The sequence below is a fragment of the Sorex araneus genome, chromosome 1 (genome assembly GCF_027595985.1).
Source record: "Sorex araneus isolate mSorAra2 chromosome 1, mSorAra2.pri, whole genome shotgun sequence".
In the NCBI taxonomy this organism is placed as follows: domain Eukaryota; kingdom Metazoa; phylum Chordata; class Mammalia; order Eulipotyphla; family Soricidae; genus Sorex; species Sorex araneus.
In genome coordinates, this window is record NC_073302.1 from 206,881,965 (window position 1) to 206,901,070 (window position 19,106).

The 19,106-nt window shown below is 48.8% G+C and overlaps 1 protein-coding gene across 1 annotated transcript in view; it reads right to left on the reverse strand.

Moving 5' to 3' along the window:
* Positions 1–18,755, reverse strand: part of KIF5C (kinesin family member 5C) — a 196,112-nt gene extending 177,357 nt beyond the window's left edge. The window contains exon 1 of the mRNA XM_055130099.1: positions 18,230–18,755. Within this exon, the coding sequence (XP_054986074.1) occupies positions 18,230–18,355 (126 nt within the window). The 5' untranslated portion in view covers positions 18,356–18,755. The remainder of the gene's footprint in view (positions 1–18,229) is intronic.
* Between the last annotated feature and the right edge of the window lie 351 nt (positions 18,756–19,106).

The following is a 19,106-nucleotide window of genomic DNA, read 5'->3' on the forward strand; positions in this document are numbered from 1 at the left end:
ATCCAATACTGCCATAAGCATGAGACCCAAATTACAACTAAATTTAAAAATGTATCTGTCAAGAGCCAGGCTGGGAGGGAATCTGGATCGAGCAGTGGGGAGATGGGGCCATGGGGTGCTGGGTGTGGAGATGAACACCGTACACCGAGAACCCAGCGTGAACAACAAGATAAACCAGAGTCTAGATAATAGCTTCTTTTCTCCCTCCTTCACTCTCTCCCTCATTCTCACCCTTTTTTCTCTTTCCCTTCTCCCTTCCCTTTCTCACACACACTTGCTCTCACTCTCCCTTTAATCCCTTCCCCACTCTCTTGCTTCATCTTCCTCCTCTGCCTCAAGAAAGAGACTTAGCTTTTGATCATTTCCGAGAAATGCGTTGTTAATGATATTGAAGCTGACAGGAGACAGCTACAAAATGCCATGGTTTACATCACAAGTCTGAAGCCTTGCCATGTTCTGGCTCTCTGAGTTAGCAGTGCATGACAAAGCACACACACTTGGTAATGATTAAATTCAGCCCAGGTGTGCAAGCTTGCCTTCTGAGACAAACTGACAGTGATAACATGGGGGGCGAGGGGAGAGAACTGAGAATCACCATCCCTATATAGTTCTCTCTTAAAACTGTGGGTGCCTACTGTTTACAATAGCCAGAATCTGGAAAAAGCCCGAGTGCCCTAGAACAGATGAGTGGTTGAAGAAATTTTGGTACATCTATACAATGGAATACTATGCAGCTGTTAGAAAAAAGGAGGTCATGAAGTTTGCATATAAGTGGATCAGCATGGAAAGTATCATGCTATAAGTGAAATGAGTCAGAAAGAGAGAGACAGACATAGAAAGATTGCACTCATCTGTGGAATATAGAATAATAGACTAGGAGTCTAACACCCAAGAATAGTAGAAATAAGTACTAGGAGGTTGACTTCATGGCGTGGAGGCTGGTCTCTCATTCTGGGCAACTCAGAGAAGGGAACACCAAGTAAAATGTAGTCGGAGGTCATGCGGGGGAGGGGTGACACGTGCTGAATGTAGACTAGAGACTAAACACAATGGCCGCCCAACACCTTTATTGCAAACCACAACACCTAATCAGAGAGAGAGAACGAAAGGGAATACCCTGCCATAGTGACAGTTTGGGGTGGGACTGGGGAGGGTGGGAGGGATGCTGGGTTTACTGGTGGTGGAGAATGGGCACTGGTGAAGGGATGGGTTCTCGAACTTTGTATGGGGGAAACATGAGTGTAGGATGACATTACTTTGTCCTTTCCCTCCTTGCCACAAGTAGCTTGTCCCGGTTTTACCCAGAGTTTAGGCTTACCCCAGTCACACCCATCAAGGTGTTCCCGAATCTCTCCCATCCCTTTGTTTAGCTATAATCACTTCTCCATGCTCTCTTCCCCAAAAGAGTTAATCCTCGGCTTTCCCTTAATCTGACTCTGCTAATTTGCAAGGTCAGACCTTCCTAGGATACTGAATTTATATTATATAAGTTAATATTGCCTTTCTCCTCTGCTTGTGCCTTTTGAATAATTTACTTTAAAGCTATGTCTGTTTTGTATAGACACAAGAAGACAATATTATGTTTTTATAACTTGGGAATTAATTGGCCTCGAATATTATTCCCTCCCGGGCCTCTGCTCTCTCCACTTAAGCCTCAGTTGCCCTCAGTTCCTAGCACCCCAAAGTAGGGTCCCCGACGTGGGACAGGAAGGATCCAGGGCAAGCGGTGAGTTATGTGCTACCCTGGCATCGAGATGGGCCTGGCCAAAGTGCCTAATTCTTAACTATAAGTTAAGAGTTTGATCATAGACAAATGCTGTCATGATCCAATAGTAATTATGAGACTGGGACTCTGCCAGGGATAGGAAAGACTGATCTGGCCTGAGCACTGTAGTCTGAGATTGAGATGGCCCCAGGAGAGCAATTCTATAAGCTTTAATGCATCTCTTATTGTGTCCATACAAAATAATTAATATTATGAATTCTTGTATGTTTGCTGGCTGAGGAGAAGAGAAACACATTCATGGGACTCCACCCTTGTGTGGATCCTCCTGCTGAAAGAGAATTCCTAGGAGAAGCATCCCCTAAGGGAAAGGAACCTTACCCTATTGATGGTGACCACACCTACGTGTATGCCCCAAACCCCTGATGCTGTGGAGACTTAACTAGGCTGTAAGAGTGGGTTGGGGGGCCAGATCTACGAACCAGATCCACGGGGAGAGATCCAGGAGAGTGGGAGAGAAGCGGAGGGAGAGAATGAAATAAACGGATCGAGCAACCAGTTTGGCCTTCTTCCTTCTTCCTTCCGTCGCCTGCCCTCGACCGACAGCACACACAGCGGTTCTGGGGCACCGGACGCGGGCAGTGAGACAGAGCCGCCCGGAGAGCCCGCGAGTGCACGCGCCCCTCGGCGTGCCTTAGTTTTTTACACAGGAGCACAAAAATGTATAAATCTGAGCACACCTTCTCCAGATGAAGCCCTGGCGACACTGAGCAGCAACTAACACGGCTCCAGGATTCGGGACTGGGACACATCCGAGGCGCGGGGGGCACTGGAGTGGGGCGGCGCCAGCCCAGCCTCCAAAAGTCACGCCCTCGACCCACCCTCAGCGCCATCTTGCCACATTCAACAGAGAAGCGGCAGGAATTCTGGTGAGCAACGCAGCCCGGAAAATGCTCCGGACCCGAATTGGGGCCAGCAACACCGGGGAGCCAGACGGAGGAGGTGCAGCCAGCACACCTTCTCCAGATGGAGCCCTGGCGACACTGAGCAGCAACTAACACGGCTCCGGGATTCAGGACTGGGACACATCCTAGCCACCACGCGACCTTTTCTAAAACCTGAAAACATACAATCTTTTAATGGAAAACTAATTATCAAATGCTTCCTTAGTAGGGCTATCTTGTTTGGGGGTATAACTCCCACAACAATAGTGAGTTTTGTGTTGAAATATGGAACGTAATCAAGGTAAAGAGAAAAATGAAGTGAAATTCATCAGTTATACAGTTGGGGTGGGCGGGGGCGGGGGGTATACTGGGGATTTTGGTGGTGGAATATGGGCACTGGTGAAGGGATGGTGTTTGAATACTGTATAACTGAGACATAAACCTGAGAACTTTGTAACTTTCCACATGGTGATAAAATAAATAAAAATAAAAATGTATAAATCTGTAACTGTACCCTCACGGTGATTCACTAAAAATTTTAAAAAAAAAACAGAAAAAAAAAATAAAATAAAAAAATTAAAATGAATCTCTTTTTAATTGTCAAAAAAAAAAAAAAACTGTGGGTGCCTAGATCCTTTTACCTAGTAATCCTATTTCTAAGAATATACTGGACCAGAGGGCTGGAGCAATAGTACAGTGGGTAGAGCGTTTGCCTTGCACGCGGCCGACCCGGGTTTGATTCCCAGCATCCCATATGGTGCCCCAGCACCACCAGGAGTAATTCCTGAGTGCAGAGCCAGGAGTAACCCCTGTGTATCATCGGGTGTGACCCAAAAGCAAAAAAAAAATAAAAATAAAAAGAATATACTGTATCAAAATAATCAAATACATAGAGATACACCCGTGTTTCACAACAAATTGCACATTTGTTTCTAACCAAAATAAAACAAAACAAAAAAGCCAATGTCTATCGGTAGGAAATGGTTATTAAATAGAGTAGAAATGAAACAAGTAGAATTAGTTCAGTAAAATGGAATTATACTTAACCTTTAAAAATGCTGTCTGAGTAAGGCTCTATCTCACAGTGATCAATAAAAATGATTTTTAAAAAATTATAATAAAACTAAAACGCTGTCTGAGGGGCTCTCGGGAGGCAGGATACAGGCCTAACAGGCACAAGGCCAGAACTGTATCCCCAACTCTGCAGGTCCCCCCAACACTGCTTCATGTGGCCCTGGGGAGCCCCCAACTGCACAGCACCAGGGCTGAGTTCCCAAATGCCAGACAGTTATCCTGAGTTCCCACTGGGATAGTCCTTATTTTTTTAAAAGTGCTAATGCTTGACCTATACTATTCAATGAAAATTATCGTTTCCACAGATTATATCAAACCCTTGTTTGACATACAAATGTTGCTGAATAGAGTGGGAAATTGCTAGGATATACCATGAAAGGTTAACAGCAATGGTTTCTGCTTCGAAAAATTTGAAGATGATGTTTCCCTCCTTGGTCTGAGAGGTTTTTGTTTTGTTTGTAGTTAACCTGGGTTCTTTTCGGACCTCTAATAAAAAGGCCTTCTAATTCTTCTAAGCTGATAAGAACAAAACCATGAGGCTAACCAAGTAGGAGTGAAAGACAAGGAGTGATAGTACAGAAGGTAGTGTACTTGCCTTGCACCCTGCTGACCTGGGTTTCCAGCCTCCACCCACCCTCTACGGTGTCCCCAGCTCTGCCAGGAGTGATCTCTGAGCACAGGGTAAGCCCTGAGCACTGCTGGTGTGGCCCTTACACACACACACACACACAAACACACACACACATGCACACACGCACGCACACACGCACGCATGCACGCACAAAAGGAAGAAAAATAAGTGACCAGTGCTTGACAACAATCAAGTGACGGGTCCCCCAGCAAACCCCTCAGGTGTCTCGGGCCATTTCTCTTGGGAGACTTCTGAGGTGGAACAATGAGCTGATCTCCCTGCCGGGTGGGAGGACTGGCACGGACCCAGAGGGCTGTGTCTCCGTGGGTGGAAGGGCATATATGCCCCAATAAACAAATGCAGACTTGGAAGTCAGCTAGGAGGCATGTACCTCAGGGGGATGTGAGGGGTGGAGGTGGCGGCAGGAGCGAAGAAGAACGTCATCTAGCACGGGTGAGCAGAGTGGCCTGGAGGGTGAGGTGGTGGGCAGCAACTTGGGTGGAATGCTGAGTGAGGAGAGAGTGCGGAAGGCAGCCAGACCCACAGGGCAGGGCTCCTGCTGGGGCATTTGGGGACAACTGACAGAGACTCTTTATTTTGTTTTGGGACCGCACCTGGTAGAACTCAGTACTTACTCCTGGCTCTGTGCTCAGGGATCACTTCTGGCAGGGCTTGGAGGACCATATGGGATGCCAGGGATGAAAGCGGGTCTGCTGTATGCAAGGCAAGTGTCCTACCCACCGTACCATCTCTCTCCTTGGCCTCGAAGACTTTCGTTGACCAAATTTTCCATGGGCCCCCACAGCTTTCCTCTCAACTGGGCCTCAACTTCAGGCTTCTGTAACTGCTCTTCTTTTTTTTTTCACTTTTTTCTTTATAATTTTTTGGCTTTTGGGGTCATACCCAGCGATGCTCAGGGATTACTCCTTGGTCAGGAATCACTCTTGGCGGTGCTCAGGGGACCATATGGGATGCCAGGGATCGAACCTGGGTTGGTCACATGCAAGGCAAACCCCCTCCCCGCTGTGCCTTCTCTCTGGGCCCTGTGACTAACAAGTTCTAACAAGTTCTAGCCCAGTTCAAACAAGAATCCCGGGAAGGCAGCTGAGTGAGAACTGAGCTGCCACTCCTTCGCCATCCATTTCTCTCCCCCAGCACATTCTTGTACCCCTCTGTGGAGGGAGTGAAGTCCTGCGTTCTCTCCCCTCCTGGAATAGTGCTTGCACCTAACACCACTGACTGACTCGCTGCTTTACAAGCATCGGAATCTTTTTTTTTTTTTTTGACTTAACATACCTGAGGACACTGGGCGAGCATTCAGGCTTTGTGACCATCAGTCTATTCACCCCGACTGCAGAGAAGTAATCACAGCGTTGTTCCTCTAGGGGCAAACACCTTTTCAGTGCCTGCTGTATGGCAGGCATTCGGCTTAACACTCCACCATATGAATTCACTTCCAGAAATGCCAATGGGCAGGGACAGGGTGGGGGGAGGGGTAGTAATAATTATCACACAGGCTAGGAAATTGACATTCAGCATGGTCAGCTTATCCAGACCTAGGCGCTCATCAGGGCTGTCTGACACACCTGTAATGAATCTAAAATTTCATTTCTGTGTTGGATAAATAGTACAGAAACAAGAGGCAGAGCCAGAAGTCAACCCTGAGCACCATCAGATGTGGCAAAAATAAATTAATCAAACAAACTCCAACCTTTTTTAAACCAACTTCTCTGCAATATTACAAACAACCGCGCACGGAACAACATTCTTCCTACCAAAAGGAACTTGGCTGGTGTGCAGCAAATGGGTTCTCAGTCAAGAAAAAAAAAAACTGAGAAACCTGGAATGAGGGGTCAGGGAGCTAGAGAGCCTGGGTGCAACCCCCATGCACAGAACTGGGAGGTACCACCCATGTGTGACCCAAAATCAAACAAACACTGAACTTGAACGAAATAAGGTGAAAATTGAATCTGTCAAGGGACCATTTTTCATTATCACAAGCCATTAGGGAATAGGCAGTTTTGCTTTTGCTCGGTTAACAAGCAGACACATGAGAAGAGAGCAAGCAGAACGCTGGGAGGGGGCGGCCGGAGGAGGGGTGGGTTGAATGGTTGGATGGAGAAGGGCAGAGAATGGAAAACACTGTCATTAAATAGGGCAGCTGGGCCAGACGCAGGTGGAGCCAGCGGGAAGTCTCCAGTGATATCCAAGTTATTTAAGGAAATACAGGAGCTGCCACTGTGGAGACTTGATTCCCAAACGGGGAGGGGAGCAGAAGGGGAGGCAGGGAACTTGCAATCAAGATACAGTAGGAGAGACAAAGACGACATATTAAAGTAACAAAGGGCAGAGCGATAGTGTCGTACAGGGCACTTGCCTTGCACGCGGCTAACCCGGCTTTGAACCTGGGCACCCTGTGTGGTCCCCTGGGCACCGCCGAGAGTGATTCCTGAGTGCAAAGCCTGAAGCAAGCCCTCAGCATTACCAAGCAGGGCCCAAAAACCAAAAACAACCATATAAAGTGAGTCACAAAGGGCCAGAGGGACAGTAGTGCAGTAAGGTGCTTGCACTGCCAGCAGCTGACCTGGTTTCCATCCCGGCACCACATGCACTCCCCAAGCACTGCCAGGAGTGCTCCTGAGCACAGAGTCGGGAAGAAACCCTGAGCATCACTGGGCATGGCCCGAAAACTAAAATAAAAATAAGTAAAACACTGACAACCCAGCTTCTGCCCCTCAGTAGCATGTCACTTGCACGTGAAGGAGGGGCACATACACACACACACACACACACAGAGTCCTGGACGATCATGAACAATATAAGGAACTGTTGAGAATCTGTAAGTAAATGGACTGTGAGCTCTGTCTTCACAAATGGTTAGGAATCCCAGAACCACGATGAAAAGGGGTGGTCATTCCAAGCAGGAGAACAGGGCAGCCTGAGTAACGCAGATAACTGTCATCCTGTTGTTCATCGATATACTTGAGTGGGTGCCAGTAACGTCTCCATTCATCCCAGCCCTGAGATTTTAGCAGCCTCTCCTTACTTGTTTTTCCCAATGGATGGAGGCTCTTTCAGGGTCAGGGGAATGAGACCTGTTATTATTACTGTATTTGGCATATCTAAAACGCCACAGGGAGCTTGCCAGGCGCTTCTGTGCAGGCAGGATACTCTCAGTAGCTTGCCGGGCTCTCCAAGAGGCATACACACACACACACACACACACACACAAATATATATATTTCTCTTTTATGATGATGTGTCCAGGAATATGTTCACTCATGCGTGAGGCTCGGCCCGAGCGTGTGGAAAGCGGCCTGGAGTGCAGCAGAAAAGATACATATACATATATATACATGCTATACATATACACACACATATACGTGCTTTACATACACACACACACACATACACAGAGACTGAGGAGATAGCTCAAAGAGCTGGTGTTTGTTTTCACATAGGCCCTGGGTTCAATTCTTGGCATCATATATGCCTTGAAGCAGTAAACTTCATCCCAAGCTTCAAATTACTGATACAATTTCTAATCCACACTTTTGAAACTCAACGCAGATACAGGAAGAATTTCAGGCAACAGTCACCATAAGGTCAGTCGTTTGGATGAGCAAAGGGAAATTCTTAGGAAGAGACAAACTGCAAGGGGAAGAGGAAGCATGGGAGATGAGTGCTGGCTACTGAGGATTTTCCCTGTGCCATGGACTATTGCACTGAGACAGTCGCTGCATTTTATTTTCAGAACTTGGTGAAATGATCACCTCCCCTTTAAACATCAGCCGACTGAGCCCCAGAAAACCTAAGCAACCTGAAAAAGCCCCCTCAGTAGTGTTTGTAGTCACACAATTTTGACTCTGCAGCCCTCTTTCATTTCTGTAGTAACAGTCACGTATTTGAGTCCAACAGTCAGAGACCTCAGACTGGCATCCAATTAGGGGTACTTTCTTGTGTTCCCTCATTCTGAGGTTTCAGAGGACATATGTTCAGGACACTACTTGCAGGTGACAGGAACATGACTGAATTCAGGGCACAAAAGAATAAAGGCTGATGCATCTCAACACAAATATTAAAACACCCCTTAGACAAAATGACCAAATCCTGGCTTAAAAATGTTACTGCTTTTCAATTAAAACAGCATGGTACTGGAACAAAGGCAGAGCCGTAGACCAATGGAACAGGGTGGAATATCCCCACACACAACCCCAAATGTATGATCATCTAATCTTTGATAAGGGAGCAAGAGATGTGAAGTGGAGCAAGGAAAGCCTCTTTAACAAATGGTGCCGGCACAACTGGACAACCACATGCAAAAAAATGGGCTTAGACCTTGACCTGACACCATGCACAAAAGTCAGATCAAAATGGATTAAAGACCTCAACATTAGACCACAAACCATAAGGTACACTGAAGACAAGGTCGGCAAAACCCTCCACGATATTGAAGATAAAGGTATCTATCTTCAAAGGTGACACAGAACTAAGCAATCTAGTAAAAACAGAGATCAACAAATGGGACTACATTAAACTAAAAAGCTTCTGCACCGCAAAAGATACAGTGACCAGAATCCAAAGACTATCCACAGAATGGGAAAGGATATTTACACAATACCCATCAGATAAGGGGTTGATATCAAGGGTATATAAAGCACTGGTTGAACTCTACAAGAAGAAAACATCCAACCCCATCAAAAAATGGGGCGAAGAAATGAACAGAAACTTTACCAAGGAAGAGATACGAATGGCCAAAAGGCACATGAAAAAGTGCTCTACATCACTAGTCGTCAGAGAGATGCAGATCAAAACAACCATGAGATACCACCTCACACCACAGAGACTAGCACACATCCAAAAGAACAAAAGCAACCGCTGTTGGAGAGGATGTGGGGAGAAAGGGACCCTTCTACACTGCTGGTGGGAATGCCGACTGGTTCAGCCCTTCTGGAAAACAATATGGACGATTCTCAAAAAATTAGAAATTGAGCTCCCATTTGACCCAGCAATACCACTGCTGGGTATATATCCCAGAGAGGCAAAAAAGTATAATCGAAATGGCATCTGCACATGTATGTTCATCGCAGCACTGTTTACAATAGCCAGAATCTGGAAAAAAACCGAATGCCCTAGAACGGATGACTGGTTGAGGAAACTTTGGTACATCTATACAATGGAATACTATGCAGCTGTTAGAAAAAAGGAGTTCACGAATTTTTTATTTAAGTGGATCGGCATGAAAAGTTTCATGCTAAGTGAAATGAGTCAGAAAGAGAGAGACAAACATAGAAAGATTGCACTCATCTATGGCATATAGAATAACAGAGTGGGAGACTAACACCCAAGAATTGTAGAAACAAGTACCAGGAGGTTGACTCCATGGCTTGGAGGCTGGCCTCACATTCTGGGCAAAGGGCAACTCAGAGAAGGGATCACCAACTATAACGTAGTCGAAGGCCATGTGGGAGAAGGGAGTTGCAGGCTGAATGAGGGCTAGAGACTGAGCACAGTGGCCACTCAACACCTTTATTGCAAACCACAACAGCTAATTAGAGGGAGAGAACAGAAGGGAATGCCCTGCCACAGTGACAGGGTGGGGTGGGGGGAGATGGGATTGGGGAGGATGGGAGGGATGCTGGGTTTACTGGTGGTGGAGTATGGGCACTGGTGAAGGGTTGGGTTCCTGAACTTTGTATGAGGGAAGCATAAGCACAAATGTGTATAAATCCGTAACTGTACCCTCATGGTGATTCATTAATTAAAAATAAATAAATTTATTATAAATAAAAAAATGTTACTGCTTTAGGAGGGAATGCAAAATAATACAACCACTCTAGAAGCTGGCAGCTTCTTGGAACTAAACAAAGATTAAGATATGACATAATGAAGGGATCACTAAGAAAATGATGGCTGGAGGAATCAGTCAGGATGGAAGATGTGTGCTGAAAGTAGATAATGGGTCAAACATGATGACCTCTCAGTGTCTATGTGGCAAGCCGTGATGCCCAAAAGTAGAGAGTGAGTATGGGGAATATTGTCTGCCATGGAGGCAAGGGGGGTGGGAAGGGGAGGGTATACTGGGGATATTGGTGGTGGAGAATGTGCACTGGTAGAGATGTGGGTGTTTGATCACTGTGTGATTGTAACCCAAACATGAAAGACTGTAACTATCTCACATTGATTCAATAAAATTTAAAAAATAAAAGATATGACATAGCAAATGCCTAGTTACTCAAGGAAAATAAAAACTTACAATTGTACAAAGACCTATATGCTAAAATTCGTGTCAGCTTTATTCAAAATCAGCCCACAGTGGAATCAACCCAAGTGTTCTCCAACTGGTGGATGGATAAACAAACTGTGGTATGTCCATGTAATGGAGAAGCATTGAGCAATAAAAGCAATGGACTACGGATTCATACAGCATCATAAGTTTCAAAGAGTTATGAAGTAATAGAGACCAGACTCAAAAAGATCCTTCTTGGGGCTGGAGTGATAACATAGCGGGTAGGGCATTTGCCTTGCACGCGGCCGACCTGGGTTCAAATCCCAGCATCCCATATGGTCCCCTGAGCACCGCCAGGAGTAATTCCTGAGTGCAGCGCCAGGAATAACCCCTGTGCATCGCCAGGTGTGACCCAAAAAGTTAAAAAAAGATCCTTCTTATATGCTTTCCTTTTTCCATGAAATCTAGAAATGGCAGGACTATGAGAAGACTAGATCAGTGATTGCCAGGAATTGAGGGAGGGGAGAAAGCTTGGTTATAGAGTGGTGGTATAAGGAGCCTTTGCTTTTGTGTGTTTAGGTGTTTGGGGGATTGGTTTTTTTTTTTGAGCAATAAAACTGCTTTGATTAGAATGGTCTGTGGAAATTAGAATAACTGACCACAAACGATGACTGGACTCTAATCTCTGAACATTACAGAAGAAAGGAGGTTTTGTAGCTGCAGGTATGGTTGCTAATCAGTTGACAAGGAATATTGCTCTGAATCACCAGGTGGGCCCGCTAGAGTCTTATGGGCTCTTCAAAGTGGAAGAGATGGCAAAGGAGGGAGCGGAGTTGGGGACCCTGCTGGCCCCCCGGCACCACAGTAATAACAACAAAACCAAGTTGAAGAGAACAGCATAAAAGCAGTGACAAAAGCATCCATGCAAGGAGAGATTGAAGCCGGGAAACTCAACTGACTCTTGTCTGGGAACATAAAGGAAGGGGGGCTCGTGGCTAAGGCCGAGAGTGGCCACTACAAGCCCATGACCTGCTCTGGCAGCCAAGGAGATATCAGGGCCCTCAGCCTTACAAGGAAGCAAGTTCTGCCACCAACCTGAATGTTCAAACTGATGGATTCATCCCTGGAACTCCCAGAAAAGGACACAGCCCTGCTAACACCTGGATTTTGGTCTTATAAGTCCCCAAATAGAAAAACCCAGACAAACTGAAAGATTTAAGATCGATAAAAACTGTGCAATAATGAGTTTGGATAGTTTAAACCTCTAAGTGTGTGACCATTTGCTACAGCAGCAATAGAAAACTACCTCAGGGGCTGGGGAATTAGCTCATCGGGCTGGAACACATGCAATGTATTTCAGGAGAACAGGTTCAATCCACAGCACCAGATGGTCCTCAGAGTGTGGAAAAGGGAAGGTGGGAAAGAGTGGGGGGCAGGGAAAGCAGAGAAAAAGGAAAGTTACTCCAGCCTATTTTCATAACTGTGTATTTGTCAGGAGGACCCCCTGGTAGCTTGAGGAAGGAAGGAAGGAAGGAAGGAAGGAAGGAAGGAAGGAAGGAAGGAAGGAAGGAAGGAAGGAAGGAAGGAAGGAAGGAAGGAAGGAAGGAAGGAAGGAAGGAAGGAAGGAAGGAAGGGAGGGAAGGAAGGAAGAATGGGAGGGAAGGAAGGGAGGGAGGGAGGAAGGAAGGAAGGAAGGAAGGAAGGAAGGAAGGAAGGAAGGAAGGAAGGAAGGAAGGAAGGAAGGAAGGAAGGAAGGAAGGAAGGAAGGAGGGAGGGAGGGAGGGAGGAAGGAGGGAGGGAGGGAGGGAGGGAGGAAGGAGGGAGGGAGGGAGGAAGGGAGGAAGGAAGGAAGGTAGGAAATTTTATTAAATATAAATTTAAAAGGAAAAGTAGTAAATGTTCTTGCTATTAAATATGCTACTGTCCATTGGAACTGCAGGTCTATAGAACTGTCTATAGAACTGAGCTTACAAGTGGGCGGGTGGAAGAAGTCCTGTAAAAGCCTGAGTAGAAGCTTCTACCCAGGTAGAAGCAAGATGGGAGCAGTGTTGGAACAATGGGGGGGGGGGGGTGCATGAAAAGTACAGTTAACAATATATTCTGGTACCTCAACTCAGAAGTTAAAGTAATAATTAATAAATAAATATGGTTACTATCAACCAAAAAGTGTCTAGCCTTATACCTTTCACTTTCAGTCCTTAAGAAGCCCTGAATAGCCACAACGAAAACCAAAGTGCCCTGGGTTCGGGTCCTCTCCCACCCTGCCCACAACCTCCTCAGCTTCTGAGGGCGAGGCCCCTCTGCACACATGCGCATGTATAGAGACTGACACTCTGCTTTGCCTCTCGGACAGGTCAGGACTTAGTTACCACGGGAGGCTGTTTTCCCAGGAGAGCAACCAAGAGGAAAACCCCTAAATGCGGAGTTTAAGGTGTGAAAGTCCATTTCAAAGAACTGAACTGGGAACTCTCCCGGACTGAGAGTGTCCATCAATGCCAGATGCCAAAACCAACTGGCAGAGTCCAAAGCAAGGGATGACTCACCAAGGCTTGGGAAGCTAATGGAGGAATGCAAGAAAAGCTATAAATCTACTCTTTTTCTTTGAAGATTTAGTGTTGGATGCCTTCCTAATACTAGAGAGAGAGAGAAAGAGAGAGAGAGAGGGAGAGAGAGAGGGAGAAAGATAGAGAGAGAGAAAGATAAAGAGAGAGGGAGGGAGGGATGGAGGGAGGGAGGGACGGAGGGATGGAGGGACGGAGGGATGGAGGGACGAAGGGAGGGAGGGAGGGTCTTCACTGGTCCTTAGTATCAGCATCACTGGCTCTGAGTTAGTTTAACCAAGAGGTATGCTGTTCTTTTCCAATTGTCTTTTTTTCTTTTTGGCTTTTTGGGTCACACCGGGCAATGCACAGGGGTTACTCCTGGCTTTGCACTCAGGAATTACTCCTGGTGGTGCTCAGGGGACCATATGCGATGCTGGGAATCAAACCTGGGTCAGCCGCATGCAAGGCAAACACCCTACCCTCTGTGCTGTCACTCCAGCCCTCCAATTGTCTGATGGCATTTAAACAGAGTATATCTTACCAGTCCCACTCAAACATATAGCTTTTTAAAACTGTATTAATATAGTTAAGACTCTATACCTACTTAAAAGTTCATAAAGTAAGTTAAATATGCCAAAGGAAAAATCTCTAGACTCAATAGAAATCAATTCATATTTGTTAAGAGCCTTTTATGGGGAACACACTAGAAAGCAGAGAGGGAAAAGGTGGGTGATCCTTGACTCCATGCATGGCTCACCATGTCACAGGCTTGTGATCAAAACTATAGTGGGGGGGGGGGGCAGGGAAGGAAATGAGCATATGCAAAATGAAAGCTGTAAGAGTTCAAAATGAGGAGATACTACGGCTGGTTCTGTGGGGGCAGGGGGCTGGGGCTGGGAGAGGATCTCTGCCCAGAGCTGGGGAAAAAGGCAAGAATGACACAAGGTAGATTCTCCAATCCAGGACATTTGTTTCAAAAGAGACATCTAAAAACTCCACCCGAAAAATATCTCTCTTAGCACAATCTCTAGGGCTTAAAAGAAAATTCCCCAGTTTCAAAATCACCAAGAATTTGTGGGGACCAGAAATAGCTTCTCAGACTGGGAGACACGTTTTACATGCAGTAAGCCTGGGTTCAATCCCACATACCACTGGGTCCCCAAGCACCTCTAAGAGTGATCCCAAAGTCCCCTGAGCTGGGAGTGGCTCCCTAGTATCACCAGGTATGGTCCAAAAATAAACAAACAAACAAAGGATTTGGGAGATTATTCTGGCTAATAATCCACTAGCTCCATCAATTTGCTTTGTTCCGTTTGGAGGGCACAGCTAGCAGTGAACAGGCTTACACTTGACTCTGCGCTCAGATATTGCTCCTGGCGGGTCTTGGGACCATCTGTGGTGCTTTGCCCACTGGACTGTCTCTTGGGTCACTTGACTCTTTGGAGAAGGAAAGGAGATTGACATTTCAGAATGGTCTGGGCTTCCTGGTCACCCCTATAACCTGTGCCCCAAAGCAAAGAAAGCGTGCCGACCTAAGGCAGTCTACCTGCAAGTGAGCTAGGTAGACTGCTTCCAACTATGCTGACTCAGGGCCATTTTAGCCAGTGTATTAAAGCGCGGTACAGACGGCCAGAACCCTCATTTCCGTGAGCTTCACATTATTAATGAGAAAATAGGGAGAAACCCAGTACCCACATCCCTGTACCCCTCAGCATCTGGCACTCCCCCACAGGCACAGGCGCCGGGAAATGTGTGAAAAAAATGTTCCTAGCTTCACTGTCCCAGTAAGGTCAAAAGTGAAAATTATCAAAATCCCTCTCAACAGTTAGCGGCAACATCAAGCATGGTATAGTCAGATAATGGAAATACTGAACAAAGAGATGAACAAAGTGCTTTGTCAGGCAGCGTACTGAAGGTTAAGAAGCCACACACAAAAGTGAACATACTGTATGGTTTGGGGCATATAAAGTTTGGTTTTTAAACAAAACTAATGTAAGCCAAATACTACAGAACAGTGGTTACACTGAGGCAAAGCGGGATGCTAGAGGTTCTGAGAACGGTCCTGAGTCTCTTAGTCTGAAGGTGACCAGAGGGAGAGTTTGTTCGCTTTACAAACACAGTTGAGTGGGGGGCAGGCAGAACTCTCATTTCCATGAGTTTCACATTATTAATGAGAAATGAGGAGAAACCCAGAAGCCTGTACCCTTCAGCATCTGGCACGCCCCCAGAGGCACAGGCACTGGAAAATGTGCAGAGAGGTAATTCATAAACTGGTGTGCATGCTTCTGGAATTTCATTCCCAACACCACATGATCCCTCAGCTCCTGAACACTGCCGTATGGCAACAAAAGGAAAAGAAAAGAAAAAGAGAATTCTGACAGAAACTCATCAAAGTCTGCAGAGATGGGTCAAGGGCACTAGCGCAGGCTCTGCCTTAGGTCGCCTACATCACAGCATCCCTTGAGCACCCCCGTAAGTGACCCCCCAGGCACAGAGAGTTGGGAGTAACCCATGAAAACTGCTGGACCTGTCCCCCCCAAAGAAAGTGATTAAAAATTAGATGCTTATAATAACTCCTTCCATCCTTCCTGTGTTTTCCTTTATTTAGCCCTCCCGAGCAGTACCCAGCAGAAGCTGGAGCCACTCCTAGGGAGGATGCTTGCCTGGTTGTACAAGCCTGAAGGTTCCAGCCCCAAAGAGTTCGGGCCACCAGGCCCATGCCATGAGAACTCAGGGAATTATTTGGTATTGGGGTCACCACACGTAAGAACTGTGTTCCTTCATGTTATTTCCCAGGCCCTGATAAGACATATATGCTTTTACATGTAAATAAACTGAAAACTGCTTACCAAAGGATTATGACAAGTTGAACAAAAATTTTACTTTACAACTGAAGAGTTACATGTACATTCTTATCCACCAGTTGTTGCTTATTTATTATATATGGTGATTCTTGTTTTAACCACCAACCACATGTATATTTAGATGAGAGCCAAATACAACCACATGTATATTTAGATGAGAGCCAAATACACATTTGTATTAAGTACATACAGGCAATGTCATAACATTCAAGAATTTCCCTGGAGTGGAAGGTCTTCCTTGCACACAAATCAAAGAGGATGTTACTTTGAGCCCTTAGTTCTGGTCTGTCACTTTGAGAAGACAAAGGAAAGGGGAGGAGGAGGAGAAGAAGGAAGAGGAGGAAGAGGGAGAAGGAGAAGAAAGATAAAGGAAGGGAATAAGTGAGGATAGAAAAAAAAAAGGAAAATTCTTCAAACTTTTCTTTAAAATAAGGTCATCCAAAGCGTTCTTGTGCTACACAACTATTTGTTTTAAAAAATGTTACAAGACAAGGAGCAGGGGACTAGATGTCCCTGTGACTCCCACTCCGTCCCAGGCCTGGTTCAGAGAGAGTAATTCAGAGTCTAAGCTGGTGGACGCTGAGAGGTGTGACCCAAACAAGCCACTCCCGTCCCCACGGACCACCTCTAGGCACTAAATAAGGTCCCTTCTCATCAGTCACGGCAGTCCGCAGTCGCATCTCTGCTTCAAGTTAACCAGAGAAAGAGAGAAAACCCTCTTCCCGGGTCAGAAAGAACACCCACCCCAGAGCGGCTGAAGTTCCCGGGAAATCTGTCCCGGGGACCCGGGTCACTAAATGGAAATGCTTTTCCGGAAGGACGCGCAGGCCATGCCCTAGGGACAGAGGCTTAAGCAGGTAGCGCCCGCCTGCCACGGTGACCAGAGCCTGCCACTCCCGGGGCTGGTGCAGGAACTGCGGCACAACCCTGGCGGAACCGCTGGCAAGCACCGTGGACCGGGGCTGCTGGAGACAGACCTGGTGGACTCCCGCAGACCCTGGAGCAACTGTCACCTGTCAATCACCTGACCTACATCCACCAGCCACCCGGGGAATGGGAGGGAGGGGGTTGGTCGGAGCATGCTCAGAGATGGGGATGACATCACTTAATCAATGCTGGGGACTAGAAGGCTGCATCAGCAGCCTCGAGCCGGCTGCCAGGAACGTGTCACCCGGGACCGGGAGGCTCCCATTAACTTGGTCCCTCCCCACGCGACTCGCATACAAAGAGGGCACCGTAGGCCACACTCGCTGGGGCGGCGGAGGGGGGAGGGCCGTGGGCACTGCTGGCCTTTTCATTGGCCGTGCTCCCTTAAGAGCGGCCATGCAGTGGCCTTCCCTCCCCCCACCCCACCCCACCCCCAGCAGCGGCCCAGGCTGCAGGAAAGGTGGAGAAAGATGGGGAGGGAGGTCACCAGGACCGCGGACCCTAGATGTACAAAGTAACTTCTGCTCTTGGCAGGGCGAGCTGGCCGCAGCTCACGGACACGGCGTGCGGCCTCCCCAGCACGGCCGGGGGTCTGCGGGGTGGAGGCTGGGGGTGGGGCTTGGCACCGGGCAGGGCACTCCGTCCAGCCTAGGTGGAGAGGAAGCAAGAGACGCACCGGGTCCCCAAGGGACACCAAGGCCACCCGAGTCCTCCCCGCCCCCACTCCCAGCCTGCCACGCTCTGGGCAAGGTGAACACGGCGGGGGGCCGAGTCTACGCCGCCACGGGGGCTCCGAGCCCCGGCTGGGGTTTTTCCCTAGCCTCTTGACCCCCTCCCCCGACTCCTCCTTTGGCTAAGAACCGGGACAAGTGGCAAAGTGTTGCAAAAATCGAAGGGACGCCTGGAAAGCATTGATGGGTCACAGACCTCAGACGTGATGGGGAGGGAGGGGGCACCCCGGCTCAGGGACAAACGGCATACACGCCCCACGCAGCGTGGCCGGGGCCAGGAACAATAGGCCCACTCGGACCCGCACCCCTCGAACAATGGCGGCTCCAAACCCTTCCTCGCCCCCCACCCCCACCCTCGCCACCCGGGCCCTCCCCGCCGCCCCCAGACTCCCCTCGGCCGGCCTGCAAGGAAGTGCGTGGCGCCCGGCGGTGGGGACGCGGGGACCCTAGGCAGCCCCCCACCCCCACCCCGAGGGGGCCGCCCAGCGCGGATGTCCGAGGGGGCGGCCGGGCCCCGATGACCGATGTGGAGTTTCGGGGTGCCGGGAGGCCAGGCCACTTACCCCGATGACCACGGTCTCGTCGCCTTTGAATTTGGGGATGAATTTGTCCCCGCGGAGGATCTCCGCCTCGTTGAGGGGCCGGAACCGGCACATCACTTTGATGCTGCATTCGGCTGGGTCCGCCATCTCCGCCCGCGGCAGGGTGGGGGCGCGGGGATGGGTGGGGGGCCCGCGCTCCGCAGCACCGGGCAGGAGGCCGCGCACCGCACCGCCCGCAGCGAGGCCGCCGCCTGCAGCCTCCCACGACGCCTCTCAGCAGCTCATGGCAAACTCGGCCGCTCGGATCCCGGCGAGGTGGGCAGTCCCTCGGGTGAGGGCCTCTCCCCACACACACCCCCTCCGCTGCAGACCCTGACCCGGTGCGCGGCCCCCGGGGCCCACCTGCCCGCGACCACGCGGCGGGCACTGCAGGCGATGCGCAGGGAGCGAGCCTCGCCCGGCTCAGACCTCCCGGGCTCCTGCGCGCTCAGCCATCCTGCATCAGCACCGGCGCGCCCCGCCACCTCCCGGCCCGCCCCTCCGCCGCGCCCGCCCCAGCCCGCCCGGACGGGGACGTCACCGCGGAGCCCCGCCCCGGCCCCGGCCGCTCCGAGCGCGGCGCACCCCGGGACATGTAGTCATCCACCTGCGGGTACCGGGACGGGGATGCGCGGGACCGGCTGGCCGAGAGCCAACTAGGGGAACTGGGTGCGAACCGCTAAGTCCTGCGGGCCCGGTGTGGTTCCAGGTTGAAGTCTCCATCACGGTCAGGTCTATCTCTCATCCCTTTATGCTCCAACGAGAAAAAAAAAAAAAGGCGCTGAAAACAGGGGCCAAGCAAGCAGCTACTGAGCATTTTCCCGTATTGACAAGTTTATTTTTAAGGCTTGCGAAAAAA